General features: G+C 41.0%; 1 protein-coding gene across 7 annotated transcripts in view; it reads left to right on the plus strand.

Moving 5' to 3' along the window:
* Positions 1–15649, plus strand: part of cep170aa (centrosomal protein 170Aa) — a 40743-nt gene that overhangs the window by 12453 nt on the left and 12641 nt on the right. For all 7 annotated transcript variants that reach the window (XM_056394969.1, XM_056394968.1, XM_056394972.1 and 4 more), the window contains exons 4-10: positions 2018–2107; positions 4111–4189; positions 4435–4493; positions 4613–4835; positions 6568–6705; positions 10125–10298; positions 10697–11002. In XM_056394969.1, the coding sequence (XP_056250944.1) occupies positions 2018–2107; positions 4111–4189; positions 4435–4493; positions 4613–4835; positions 6568–6705; positions 10125–10298; positions 10697–11002 (1069 nt within the window). The remainder of the gene's footprint in view (positions 1–2017; positions 2108–4110; positions 4190–4434; positions 4494–4612; positions 4836–6567; positions 6706–10124; positions 10299–10696; positions 11003–15649) is intronic.

A 15649-nucleotide genomic window follows, 5' to 3' on the forward strand; every position in this document is an offset into this window, starting at 1 on the left:
CTTCAAATGATTGTATTACTGAGAATCATCACACTGTTAGATGAGTGGCCCGAGGGAGTGTGTTGTAGAAGTTTTGGTGTCATCTTGTGAAATTCGCCAGCAGCTTGTTTTCTCCATCAATCACACACACATATATATGCTTCTGGCAGTTGTGCTGTTTGCAAACTGTGATCGGAATGGGTTCTGACTTTATTTATTTATTGGAAAGGGGGAGGAGCGTATTGAATACAGGAACACAGTCTCCATGATGTCAGCCTGAATCATACAATATATTTTCCCTCTGGGTAGCAATGAACTGGATAAAAGAAGTCAGTGAGGATTTTATAGCTTTTGCTGTCTTTCAGAATTATTTGTTCTATCTCATAGCTCAGCTGATCTGAAGTGTGTGTGTGTGTGTGTATTTCCTCATTTGAATACAAATGTGCCTCATGTCTTTATCTCTTCTTCTTTTCATAATTTTGTCCCTTCTCTTTCACTCACTGCCTTTATCCACAATATTCATATTTATTAATCCCCATTTTGCTGAAGTTTACTGTATCTGCTTGTTTTGAAAAGTTAGTTTTCACTTCAGATGTTTTTTTTTTCCACTCAGCTGACCCTCACTTTTTAGATACTCCACATTTGTATTCTAAGTTGCCTCTGCTTGAATTCAGCTGGTCAGCAGTATATCTGTAACACCATGCGTCTGCTCTCCCCTGCAGTGTGAGGTACAACAGGCAGCTCAATTGCTTTCTATCCTGTTTGATCTGGCCTAATCTCACTTAGATAATCTGTTCAGTGGTTGGTTCTCTGGCGCTGCTTCCCTTGGCTTTACTTCAGCGTTATATGAAAATTTTTACTATATTTTTGCTCTCCAGTTGTCTTCTTGTTTAAACAAGAGGAGTGACTGGTGTGTGGGTAAGAGTCATATGAATATGAGATTCAGCTCTCAGAATCAGCACCGATTGACCTCAGTACAATAAACTCATTCTTGCCTGGATCTCATTCCGCACATTACTTACTTTTTGGTTCCGGTTGTGTGATTCATGAGTCAGACAAAATTATTCAGTTGCACAGCATTTCAGCACCAGAGATGGATTTGTTAGGTGGACCCATGTTTATACATATTCACATATTTATCAGAAATTTGTAATTTATTATACTGGAATTTAACATCAGTTAAGCAGCTGCAAACTCAGACATTGCAGATTTTTGATTCACTGAAATAAAAATTCAAATAGAATCTGCTAATGCCAACATTACAATCAATTATTCCAGGGCAAGGTGTCACTTAGTTTCTTATATTTTATTGATGTATCTGAAGGGCCTTCTAAGCAGAAAATTTGCTCACCAGTCAATGTCAATGCATACTGTCTAGGTATGTTCTATGGCATTGATATACGAGAGAGATATTTGCCAGATTCCACAATACCGAACCATACAGAAGGTTGCAGTGTTAGTGTTGGATACCATTTATCCTCAAAACAGCTGACGGTCTCATATCTGCACACTGCAGAAAATCAATTCTTTCACCTCCAGCCCTTCATTACTCCACTGTTCTCCTTTATTTGTGTGAGTGTGTGTAAAGGTGTCTGTGAATGTGAAGGTGCTGGTATGATGTGCGCAGTGTCCAAGACATTGAAATACCTGCTGATGTGCTCTGAGTTGATATCATTGTAGATATCATACATAGTAACATTGAGACTTGCTATCAAGGTTGCATTCTTGACATAGGATGCTGATACCTCCACAGAGCTTTAACATAGCAGAGTTTTCTCCAGTCTCACACAGCCCTCTAATGGTTTGTGTACGAAACAGTTGCGTTTATGCAGTTTATGCACTTTCTCTGTGACCTTGATGCAGCACATGTGTTGAAAACTATGGAAGACATTTTGACATAAAGTGAAACCAACATTTTCCTCTTTCTATTAATAAATCTGGACCAACTACATTTGATCTTAAATATCAGATCTCAATGATCATGTTAAGTTCACAAGTGTTACCCTTTGGTTAATGTTTTTTATGTTTTTGTTTGAAGTCCCGCAGTGTGGATAAGCAACATGCAGTCATCAACTACGAGGCTGGGACTGATGAACACAAGGTCAAGGACCTGGGCAGCCTGAATGGGGTGAGTACACAGATAGAAATGTGCAAAACAGAGAGAAGTTTGGACAAAGATAAATGTACGAAGAGAAAGAGGAGGTAGAAAGGACAGAAATGAACAAAGGAGAGAAGCGGGGTCACATGATGGATGAGGGATGGGGAGAGATAAGGGAATGAGTTGAAGCATCTGGAGGAGGAAAAAGAGGTTTTAGAGGGAGATGGATGGAGAATGCAAAGATGGAGAAACATCAAGAGACACAGAGGAAAAAAACCCAAAGACATTCAAGGTAAAAGTAGAGGGAGATGAAGGAGGTTGTGAAGGGTTAGAGGTTAACTTATTTTTGGCGGTCAGTGGGACTACGACCTAATCAATCTCTGTGTCAATGAAGATTTATATCAGGGCTGAGGTCAATTTGAATCTAAACCTAATTATGCAAATCACTACTTAAGGGCACAGTCTGTGATTCAAATATGAACCAAAGGGTCACTCTGCCGCTAAAACTCAAAACACATTTAGCTATCACTCCAAATTGACATTAGTAGAGATATTAACATGAGGCAACAACTAAACACAGCAGGACAGTAGGCAGGAAGGAAGCCAGTGTATGAGAGGCAGAACAATTACTTTAGTGCATGGTATATTGGAGGCCGGGCGTATTATCATTGAATAATTGATAGAATCTGGTTATAATCATTTCATTAATGGAATTTCAGGTGACACTTGCAACCAATCATATTATGTTTTAATAGGATTGTTGAAAACTACAGTGTGGCTTTTGTTCTCTTTTTGTAATCTTTTTCTAGTGTGTGGAGAAACACACTGTATGGTAAAAAAGGTATTATTTAAAAGGTATTTTGGGAATTGATTAAGCAGATTAACAGACAGAAGATACACCAAAACTTACACTATACACTTCATAACAAAATTAAAAAAAACATTTTTCTGGCTTTTTAAAGTGAATTTTGTATTATAACCTTAAGAAGCCCATTTAAACTGTGTATTTCTCTGTACACCCTCCATGTTTGTCTGTTTGACATTGTAGCTCAGTAAAACCCAGTTACAGTTGCCACATGATGTTAGTCATGTGCAGTGATTAGCACTCAGTCACAGTCCACCACATTGTACACATATGCAGAATGTCCTTCACATCCTCTCCAGCTCTCAAACAGGAAGTCAGAGTCAGAGCCACTTCCTGCTGTGTCATTAACCATTCAGCTTCTTTAGCTGGATTCAGAGGAAGTTTTTTCCTGCTGACTCAGTAGATATGTAGAGATTTACCACAGCACTGAGTAAAAAGCTGTGTTCGGGCGGTGCCACCATTTACTGTCTTTACTCGAGGTCTTTCACTGCTGTGTTTCTAAGCTGTCATGTTTTCAACTCACTAGAGAGGAGACAGGAATGTTTTATTACAACAGTAGTGCAAGTATGATGGAATTTCATTTGCAGTTTAGTGAAACCTGATCTATTTCAGAGCTGCATAGTAGCAGGAGGAGTGAAAAGGGGGGAACGGGTGGGGGAGAAAGAAAGAAAACAATTTAAGTGTCATGCTCAGGCCTTTAGTCTCAGCTGTATAGATTTCTTATAAAGAAACTTAACTGTTCAAAGTGGCTTACTGCTTACTAGGACCTTACAAACCACATGCAAATTTAATATTACTGTCTGGCAGCAAGAATTCCCCATGTGAGTGAACTGAATAGCTTCGGAGTTCGGACTGTTGTTATTGTAATTATTGGTATTATTCACTGTTTTCAATATTTTTTAGAAATGATCGATTCATTGAAAAACTTATTGTCAGACTATTGAATAATGAATATAACTGGTAGTTACAGCATTAATTAACTGCTGTGTGTGACACAACTTGCACCACTTTAATGAGATGCCTGTTCTTCCTTTATACATTTTCTTACATTGAAGCTTCTTAGAAAGAAAGATTTTATCTGTTCACATGTACACATAAATAATAGTTGAATTTGTGTTCATTCTGTGTTACTGTTATGTTAATGTTGTTTTTTTTCTTCCCTCTGCAGACCTTTGTAAATGATGTCCGCATCCAGGAGCAGATGTACATCACTCTGAAGTTGGAGGACAAGCTGAGGTTTGGATATGATATCCTTTCACTTGTCTGGTTTTCTAACCTCTTCAGCCCGGACACGTGCACCAGTGGGTTAATCATTCCAAAAGCCAAGCATTGTTCAAACTTAAATATTGTTATTTTAATTCTGACCAAGATAGCAAATTTTTACTGTGTATTATAGGAATACAGTAAAATGCACGTGTATGTACATGTATCATAATTGTGCTTATGTTATGTATAATTGTGCATGCAGCATTTCCCTAACCATCTAAATCACATACCAACCTGTTCACGGTGGTGAGAGGAGAGCTCACTGTGCCTGAGGAGGCTCTAAAGGCAAGAACACACACACACACACATCCATACACAACCTGACACAAACTGTTAAGTATCAGTGTTTGCCATGATACATAGTCGTATTATACTACTCTAAACGCATCTCTATCTCTATCTAGCATGAAAAGTTCACCAGCGGCCTCCAGCTCAGCAAGAAGCCATCCAACGGTGAAACCACTACCACCACAACCACAAGCAAGTCTCCCGCAAAGACCCCAACAAAAACACTGAAGTCCCCCAGTGGAGGCACCCTCAGGCTAGGGGAGAGCAGAGCAACAGATGGAGTCAAACAGCCACCAGCTAAACCTGTGGATAGTCACAAAGCAGAGGACAGGATAGGAGGTGAGAGGCAACAAAGGAAATGTGATCCTCTCTCAGAAATAGTATGAGCTTATTTTAGTGTTTGTCGTGCACTGTTAGTACCAACTACATAATGTGAATTGAGGGGAATTTGCTGTGTTGATTTGATCTGTTTATATTTTTTCCTTGAAATGTATGTTTACTGACCACTATCACAAGTCCACTCATTTCTCCTTTTACTTTAAAATATACAGACAATACCGAAAGTCACATTTTGCAACCGTGTTAATCCAAAGATAGGGTTGATAACAGAGTATGAGATATTATGGCAGCACAAAAAGTACTTACAATTCATTATGGCCTTATTCCTCTATATTAAGATGTACTAAAATGTATGGTGACTTTCTACAACCCTGAGAGTACTGGCTTCTCTGTTCTACATTCATACTGTATATTGTAGGTAGAGACATTTCATAGTCCACATGATTCTAATTTCTTCTCTAAGAAAAGACATTTTCAGACAGAATACTGTGAAGTCAAGTGTGGTGGGGTTTTATCTCAGGCCAGTAGGGGGTGGACGTGGTCACCAGGGAAAGGGCTTTAACCACCACACCAACAGTCACTCTGTTATATCATGAATGTGGTTAAGGTCTGAGGGTGTCCCTAATAACTGACGTCACTAACCAAGCTGGGGTGCTAGCAGGGGTCCTGGATAATCTCCAGATGTTGAAACAAGGCCATGTAGGGCTTGTGTTATTGCACAGATTAAGTAGTAACAAGGTCAGCGTGCCTGCATAATGCAAACCCATATGCCAGCACTACTTTTCTTAAAATACAGTAAGATTCACAGGCACGCACATTCTTTTGCACATTTGGACCAAAAACAAGCATACATCCACGTATGGTGTTGCATGTCACCCCATCTGCTGCACATGCCTTTAATGACAACCTCTCTGTGGTTCTGAGGATGTAATCCTGCCATATTACTACTGTAATACTGCACCTCACCCAGATATTATACCTCATGTAGAACATATATTCAGTAGCTTTTATATAGAATGCCCCTACCTACTGCACACAATTTGGCACAGAGCATCTATAATTATCTAGATATACTGTGATTAAACTTTCACAGCTCAGGAGAGGGGGTACTTAAAGAAAAGAAGGTAAAGGAAGAGGAAATGGCAGAGAGAAGTTAACACAGGATGAGGCATCCTCTGGCACAGTGGTCTAAGTGGCAGCATCACCAGTTCAAATCCGGCTGGAAACCTTTGTTGCATGTCTTCCCCCCTCTCTCTCTCAACTATGTTTCCTGTCCCTTTTCTTTTGTGCCGTCCACTTTAAAAAAGAAGTTGCCACAGTACGCTTGTCACATGTCAACTTTCATTCTAATGGGTACAGACAGGCAAACGGAAAAGTCTCTCTTTTATTTAAACCGTGTGTGTCAGAGAAAGAGAGCGAGAGAGAGAGCGAGCATGAGGGAGAGAGCATGAGGGAGAGAGTGTGCACTATGTGTGCCCATCCTGCTTGCTAAAGTTCTGAAAATAGGTCAGTGGTGCAAGACCCGGCCAGAGGGGAATTAATGCACAAACATACACGTCTACAAACAGCAGCTGGGTTCACTTTGTGGCACCATGATACAATGAACAGTTTATGTTGACAGTACCAGAGTATGTAAAGCAGATAATAAACATGGCAGTCCACAGTTAAAGCTACTGCTGTACTTTCTGCAAGGCTTTGTTAAAATGTGTCTGCATGTGTGCATCTGTCTTAGGGGATGTTACAGCACTGCCTCGTGGGACCCCTCTGTATGGCCAGCCGTCTTGGTGGGGGGATGGGGATGCAGACGATGAGAACTCCTTCAAACAGGAAACCAAGTCATCCACCAAAAAACATGACAGCTCCATGTCAGGTAGGATGTGTTTAAACTTCTAACTATCATCAACCACATCATCCCCCCATAATGCAAGTGAAGACAAAGATGCCCAGAGTGGTTAAAATCTTTGAAGTGGACAAGTCTGAAGACAATATCTTATTCCCAAAACATGCCAAATGAATGATTTTACCAGCTTTGGCTTGGAGCAAAGGTTGTAAAAGATTTTACAGGACATCAACAGCTTTCACTGCACTGCAGTTAATTTGATGTTAAATGATGTAAAAGCAACAATTACAACTTTTTTGTGTGAATATACTGCTTTGTGTATTCTGTCTGATTTCATACGGAATTGGATATAATAGTGACGTCTTTAGTTTTATTGTAGCACATCTAACACACCCACCATCTTTTCTGTAGTTTGAGTGGAAAGTTACAAATTACAGCATTGTTTTTGTCAGCCAGACTGTATGTTTGTATGTGTGATCATGCATATGCGAGTGCACACAAAGGCTTTTTTCAGAGCCTCTATGTGTGCCTGTTTGCCTACAATATGTGTACGTAGTGACCGTTGGACTGTGGGGGGGCTGGTCCCGTTAACTGGTGGTGGATAGTCGAAGTAACAGGATTAGAGGATACACCAATAGTAAAACAGCTCAGCGAAGCAAAATCAGTCTGTGCCAGGCTGGTTTAGTGTGGACCAGTGTAGTCAGAAGGAGTGGGGGGAGGTTAATCAAACACTGGAGCAGACTGAAGCGTCCTCAAATCTCTCGCCACATCTGGATGCTTACATTGGCAGCGTCTTCACCAGCCTAAAAAAAAGAAGACTTTGTGTACTTGTAACAATCAGTCAAGAACTTTTTCTATATGTTACCATGGAGATTTTTCTGTGGAGTTTAGCAAAGTATCTTTTCTGTTAGAGTGAGATTATAAAAGACTCATTTTGGAGTAAATCTGTATAAGCGTGGCACAGTGATTGGAATCCCTGAAAGCTTTCCAAAAACATCAGCCGAATGGGATTGGCTACTTCAGTCATGGAAGAGGGTGAGTGGCAGGCATTTTGCCCTCTTGTAGCATTGACTTTTAGCCTGAGTGCTGGATGAATGTTGTGATGTTGGATTTGTTATGTGAAGCAGCATGCTCCACGGGGTGTTGCACTGTGTATTTATGTAGATTACAGAGACCTCTGCGTTAAAAGGGGTTCTTATCAGTCTACATGTTTTTAAAATAGTGTGAGCACACCCTCTATATCTGCTCTAATAAACTGTTAAGATCAGCTGTAGCAGCAAAGGGGAAGTGAAAAAAAAGCAGAGGTTTAGGACAGAAAGTGATTTTGTTTGAGATTGTGGGTTTTTTTAGTTGTGTTCATGTGTGTGTCAGTTAAGTTTAATGTGTGTCCTTTTCTCCCTCCCAGTGAATAGACAGTGTTGTCAGAGCCCCCCCACACACCCCCCTTGTGTATTGTCACTCAAGCTGATTGGGTTACGCCACTGCACCAGCTCCCCCTTTCCTCCCAACGCACACACACAGACACACACTCATGCACTAATCGTTCAAACAGACCACTCTCTCACTCTGCACTGCAGCGATCATTAGTTAACCACTCTCTAATTCTCTGTAAGTATTGCTCTCAATTCCATATACTCTGGCTAATGGAGCTGGTGAAGGGCTTTGTGTTAGTGTGACATCCACTTACCTTGCACTTGTTTTATTACTTGTGGAACGTTTAAGAACTATATTGGTCAGTTAACTCTCTTTAGATCTCAAGTACATTAGAATTTGAAATGAGAAGTCACTACAGGTTATAAAATGATTGTTTTAAGTTTTGCTACTGTTATGTAAAGTCAGTCACACTTCCCTTATAGCCATTTTGCCCATATGTTCCAGAATGAGTCTGTAATTCTGTGTCAGTTTGAATTTTTCTATGTAGTAGACTCTTAACCTGATTCTGTAAAGCCTAGGTTTTTCATGTTTATGGAGCCAACAGCAACAGTCTGCATTAGTTTGAAATTGACATTATTGCCATTAAACTCATTCATGAAACTTGTAACTTCACAGAAATAACTAGGTGCTTCCCAGAAAAACACCATGTGACTTATGGTGACATCAATGGAAGCTCTGATAGCATGTATTATATATGTGAGATACAGGAAGTTTAATCAGTTCATCATAATTTCAACGAAGGAGCAAATACAGTGAAATACGGTAGTTTCTGTATTTTTGTGTTTATGTTTAACAAGGTTATTTTTAGAGTGCATAAAGCTCTCTGAGTGTCTGGAGAGCAGAAATGCACAGAAGTGTGAACACAATGTTGAATCTTTTGTCAGTCTTGTTTGCATTTGTATTACTCTCTCTGTGAAGTTGTTGCATCCTAAGCATCATTCAACACATCTAATCTACCTCATATTTGCACTCCTTTTAAATCCATGTTGTAAATCTTTCCAAACTTGCAGAGCAGCTTATGCTGGCAACCGCTGATCTTGTTTCAAAGACAAGTCCAAAGAGATTTTTTTTTTTTTACTTCAGTTTAGTTGACAACACTAAATTGGAAAATAAGCCATTTAATTTAGAGATTCTGTTTCTGGGAAACATAATCTTTGCTTTGTCTCATGAGCCCTTAAGTGGCACAGCCATATTTTCAAATATTAAATCTGTAAATATGTAACTCATGAGAAATACACCCACTATATTTTACTTATATTCTGCAGAGTCAGTTTCTGTGTGTTGTTTCTTATTGCCAATTGCCATATGTTCCTACATTTGCTCCCCAACGTGAAGCAGATGGCCCCTCTAATTTCTGAAAGTAACATTTATCATATTCAGATCCCACAGAGCCTCTGTTTGTTAATGTGAACAGATGAGAAAATAAGTGCTCCATGTTGTAGGTCCACCAGACTGCATCTTATACTGAAAGACTATGTCTATATGAGAGATAGTGAAAAAGAGATAGAGACAGAACATATAAGTGCGTGTGTTCATGGTATTTGTAGATTATAGGGCAGCATCCTCCCCCAGAGGGAGACAGTAATTCTGATAAATGATGAGACACACTTGCTGAATAGCAGACCGCAATTGAATTGGTCAATGTGCGGCCTTGCTTGACCTTTCACTTCCGACTTTTCATAATGAATCTTGGGATTGATTTCTCACTGTGGCTTTGAAACATTGTTATGTTATGTTATTAAACTAATAAATGTATTTTCCACCCTCAATATCTACATAGAAGCTGTGGCAAACTTTAATTGAATCCACACCAGTACTATATAACTGAAGATGGACTAATCTAATTCTAATTCTTATGACTACTCATAAGCTTAGAGATAAAAAAATATACCACTTTTAGTTATGGATATTATACTGTCTTGTCATACTATTCATACAGATCTGTTATAAATAATCTAGGTCAAGCTGACTTTGCTGCAGTTTTTAAAAAGTTCCATGTGTTTTCCAAACTCTAGACAGCAAAGAGTCACGTCGAGGGGAGAAAGCTAAAGAGGACGGCCTTCATGCGTCCACCGCCCACGATTCCAGTTACTTTGAGATCCCTACCAAGGAGGGTCACATGGCCAATAACGGCATCCATGAGATTCCCACTAAGGACACGGAGGGCAGCGCCACTCACTCGACTACAGGTGAAGCATATCTATTGTTCATTATGATTCACTGTAAACAATAGTGGTGTAAATTGTTGTAAAAGGGATGTAAAATTTTGGTGTCTGTCGAATCTCATCAAGTTGGCCTCTTTTAGAAATGTGTTAGACTCTTCCATGGCAGAATGAGCAATTTACAACACAAAACAGGAAGAGGCCATTGTTTGTCTAGTGCAAACAGAGAAGCAATCAATCTGCAACTGAAGCCATCAGCTGATTTGATCATATCTGGAAATATATCCATGTGCTGTAATTTTCCATAATGTGATTATACCAAGAAGTCACCTTTATACGTTTTTAGGAGGGCTTCACCTCAACCTTGTATTTAGTAGAATTGACTGACATTGTAACAAAACAAAACTGCAACGTCTGCTCCACAGCCCAAGGTCACGCCTCCTTCACCATAGAGTTTGACAACACATCTCCAGGGAAAGTCACCATTAAAGACCATGTGTCAAAGTTCACTTCTGACCACCACCGATCTCGCTCCAAGAAGAGTGGGGCAGGAAGTGGAGGCGCAGGAGGGAGGGACTTGAGCACACTTCAAGCGGCTATGATGGCATCAGAGAGCAAGGTGGCTGATTGGCTGGCCCAGAATGACCCCACTCTGGTACGCAGCGAGTCGACAGAGGACGACAGCAAGAGCATCAAGAGCGACGTGCCGGTCCATCTCAAAAGACTGAAAGGTGGAGTTTATTTTCTGTTACTATTTCTCTTGATCATTTTGCCCTTCTTTCTTTTCTCTTACAAAAGATTCTCATTCACAGTCTTCAGTAACACTCCCTCCTGAATTATCTTTCACTTCGCCGGAATTATCATCATACTTGTGCTATGCCTTTATATTACAAGATTTTACACACTATCTCAAATTCCCACTTGTCTCTTCCTAAACTATGTGGAGACTGAGTAGATTCTTTGTTAGGAACAGGGGTTGTTGGCAGTGGTAACCAAGCCAGGGGATTAGCAGCTAGCAGACAGAAACATTTAAACCCCTATCTACTCCCCTACTGCTCTGACAGCCAATGACAAGGCTTAGCATGAGTAGCATAGCACAGCCCTCGTTGAATTTCATTTTTTCACCATTTACAGTATAGTCATATTATCTGGTGAGGAGCACATACTCTGTGCATATTCATCTTCATGGCAGTTAAAGCCCGACTACAAGAGCTTTAGATGTGGGTTTTTGTTTGATTTTTTTCTCTTGCATTGTCAGTGTGGACATCTAAATTTTCTCTGCTTACCTCTGTGGGCTTGTTGCTATGTATCCTTGGGGTTAGGATTGAGATTGTTATGACTGTAAATTGAGTGCTTCTTTATGTTTCTTTGTTCTCTTTACCTGCAAGCAGACAACTGGTAATTTGGCTCCTGCTGCCAGGAGCTTTTGTGAGAAAGTCGCATACAATGAGAGGCTATGCCCAGCTTTGTGCTGCCAGTAAAGGGAGTTTATGTTTGATGCTAAGCTAAGCTATGGTGGACTACATGCTGGTCATGAGTTAATTAAATTGAGGCCAATTTATGATGCTGTTGACATGCGTGGGGGGAGGGACCAGCAGGCAAGGAGCTGATGAAAATGGAAATCTGTGAGGTAGGAGTGTAAGACAGGGAATCTAATTCATTAGAGGGAGTTAGTACCGCATGCATGTCAACTGGCTGACAGAATGTTGCTAACTGACTGACTGACTCTGGGACTGCTAGACACTGCAGTTTTTCCAGCTGAAGCTGTGGCTAATTGATAATTGATGAGCTTGCCCTTGGTGTTCAGTCCCTAAAAGAAGAAATGGAAATCAGAAAAGAGCAAGGAATGGACTGTGGTTGTGACATGGGTTACAGGAAAGTAAGAACAACCACGGAAGACGGGGAAAAAGAAGGGTGTAGTAAGGAGGAGAATAGGAGGAGAAGAGGGAGGGAGAGGACAAAGAGGGATGGATAGAGGACAGGTGGACAGCTGGCTGGAAAGCTGCCTATTGATGCCAGCTGCGGACATGTGAGGTATGAGAAAAATTGGGCTAGGAAAGCGGGAGGACCTCACTGTAACGCTGAGAGCAGCATTTGCAGCAATAACAGCAAAGGTGATTGGACAAAGGAAGGCAAGAAGGAGAGAGAGAGACAGAGAAAGGGAGGCTTGTTGCCTGGACTGCAGTGGAAGTGGAGAGGGAGGTGGCGAAGGAGGAGGGAGCAGTTTTTGGTAGACAGTTGTTATAGTAACAGTGATGCAAATGATGGCAGGGAAAGAGAGAATACAGACATATATTTAGAAAGGGCAAAAATTAGCAGTGAACATCTGTTTGTGTGTGTGTGCATGTGTGTGTGTGACGGCTGCAGGGGCATGTGGGAGAGACGCGTTTCAGTGCTGACTGATGGCGTGTGTGAAGCATGCGCTGCTCACATGTGGATTTGTGTTGCTGAAACTCGTCGTGTCTGTGTTTGGTGCATGTGCGCTTTTGAAACATGCTCAGCACTGATCTGCAGACAAGCAGTGCAGCGTGTGTGAGAAGAAGCATGCAAGATGTGCTTAGGGTGTGCCGTAGAGGTACCAGGCAGAGAGAGGCAGAGGTTCAGCGAGGAAACTGAGGAGGCAGCTGAGGAAGCTTTTGATTTGTGAGCATTAAGGTGAGTCCTTCTCTTCTTGCTGTAAGGAGCAGTGTAGAGGGATACATCTTTACACTGTCTGATATTTTTGTCAATGTGTGTATTATTGTAACATCTAAAAATCTATGCATTTTCCTTGTTAAAAAAAATGTGATTCTGATACAGGCTATGTTTTGAGATTGCAAGATTATTTTCTGTGATTTTGACAAAAGATGAGCACTTCACGTACAATTGTTATTCACTCACAGCAGTAGTAAAAGCTTAACTGACAACAAAGGTTGAACTTGAATATTATGTATTCCTAATGTTCTGTATCATATGCTCATAATTCCATATATGTTTGGGGTTGCATGTTTGCTTGTCTGTTTGTGTGGATGTGTAAGTGCATCCTTGTGTTGGGCACTCAGTTTTATGTGCGTGTGCATGTGTGTGTGTGTGCGTGTGCAGCCAGCAGTGGAGGCAGAGGGCAGCTCCAATGTGAGTCATGGTGGGGCGAGCAGGGCAGAGCACTGGACTCTCACAGACACCTCTGTTCTCCTCTGGCCCTGCCAACAGCTTCTTTGTCTGGGGAACACAGCATGAAAGACCTGCCTCTTTCTGTCCTCTTATCTGCGGATCTGCTCAGGCCACTGTAACGCACTGCTGCTTTCCTTTCTCATTCCTTCTATGCTCTCCTTTTCTTCTTTTTAATGAAATATATGCTTTATTAAATTTCAAACAGAGATAAAAGCCAGGAACGACAGAGGAGGAGGTGGATGGTGGAATGTTACAAATGAGCTGCAGACTCCAGTGTAGAAACAGTCCTGTCCAGTGATTTAATATTGTTCTTCAAAAAAGTTGGAGGACTCCAAAATGATTGGATCTAACAATTCCCATAATGCATATTGTCTCTCATTGGAGTCTTCCTGTCATCTTCCTGTATGAAACTCGATACCCTCCATTTCTAACGTAGGCTATTTGATGTAAATTCAAAGTTTTGAAACCCAAACAGAGGTAACCCCTTGTGACATCACTATGACATCAGGTTTATTTTCTCAGTCTTTCCCAGCTCCTCTTGAGCCGCAGAAGACATTATCCAACTGTTTCTACGGGCTGAGCACTAACTATGACAATTAAACTGCGCATTGTGTGAATTTACTGGAGACTCCCTTTAAATACACAGACAGACTTACTATCTATATTTATAGTAATAATGTAATGAACTGAGACCTTTGCTTCTCTCTGAATTGGACCAGTTTTGCACCTTGTCAGTCGCTGTTCTCATTTTCAAATGTGCAACAATTGCCCACTGTTGTATGATTTTACACAAAAGTGAAATGACATCAGAGCATCAGGCTGATTCATAATCCCCAGGCAAGCCGCTATGGTCCACTCAGCCATGGGAGCCCTATGTCCTCTTTTCTCTACTTCTAGCACTTTATTTATCTCTTGCACATTGTGGCTATGGTGAAAAGTCTTGAACCACTACTGGTGATTTAATTGTTCTGCTCGTGAACTGGGACAGATGTAGACGCTGTAGTCGCACTGTTGTTTCTTTTTGAGCATGAAATATTGTGGAGGAGGAATGAGATAAATGATATACTGTATGAACTTGCCAGGATCAGAGGCTGTGCAGTGGTTTCTGAAAGTGATGTGTGAAGTGGAAGTGTTTTCTGATGGTCATCCACAACAGAATTCATGTGGTGCTCCACCCCTTCCTCTCACTGATACTGTGACTGGTTAACCGTTGGCTCGCTAACTGACAGGCTGATTGTGTGATGGCTGTCGACTCTACATTACATACAACACACTACATCCTGAGTGTCCTGCAGTTAAGATTTCCCCTATTCTCTGTTTGCCCTTTTCTTTCCCCCCTTTAATCTACTTTCTCTCCTTTCCTGTCCACCCTCCTCCTTTCTTGCACCCCCATAGCCTCCTTCCCTGTTACCCTGCCTTTTTTCTTTCTCCTTTCTCCTTTCACCTCCCCTCCTCCTTCTCTATCCCTGAAGCCCCCCCCCCCCACACACACATACTCACATCCAGTCTCCTTCTCTACTTCCCCCTGCATGTTCTCCTCCTCCCCTCCCCCTCATCACTCTCTCTCACTGTCAGTGAAGTAGGCAGGGCCAGTAACCGTGTGGGTGGCATGTCTGGATTAGTGTGGCACACTGTCTGCCATCGCACAACACTGAGAGGACATGCTGATGCGACCCAGACTGATCAAAATGTAAAAATAGCAGTTATGTGGTAGGTAACGCAGGCGTTCATTAAGGGTCAAATTCAGGGTCAGTTTTAACAGCGGAAAGATTCGATCCAGCTGAAGGTTTATAGATCATTTCAGCTGTAATAGTTAGCAAACATTTGTTTCTTGTTGCAGTCTCCACAATGGATGTGCTCTCAGGAAGGTGTGGTTCTGTGCTGTATGAGACTTTTGTCTTCTTCTTCTGCTTCTTCTTCTTCTTCTTCTTGGTTGCTTAATTTAGGTACACACACATTTTTGTACTGTGCAATTCTGCTGCATGTCTGTGTCATGTGTCTGTTGCTATGTTTCTGTTGTGTACACTTGTTATGATATGGATTTAAGAATGTTGAAGGTTTTCTATATAGTTACAGAGTGAGAGCTGTTGTTAATATTACTGTAAAACTAATCCAGGTAAACAAACATCCATTTTATTGTTGTAAATTATGAAGAGTAATATGAGCCATTAGAACATAAGCCCTTTGTTGAAAAAATATCCATGATAGAAACTTATCTGCCATTTATT

The sequence above is a fragment of the Seriola aureovittata genome, chromosome 14, assembly GCF_021018895.1.
Source record: "Seriola aureovittata isolate HTS-2021-v1 ecotype China chromosome 14, ASM2101889v1, whole genome shotgun sequence".
Classification (NCBI taxonomy): Eukaryota; Metazoa; Chordata; class Actinopteri; order Carangiformes; family Carangidae; genus Seriola; species Seriola aureovittata.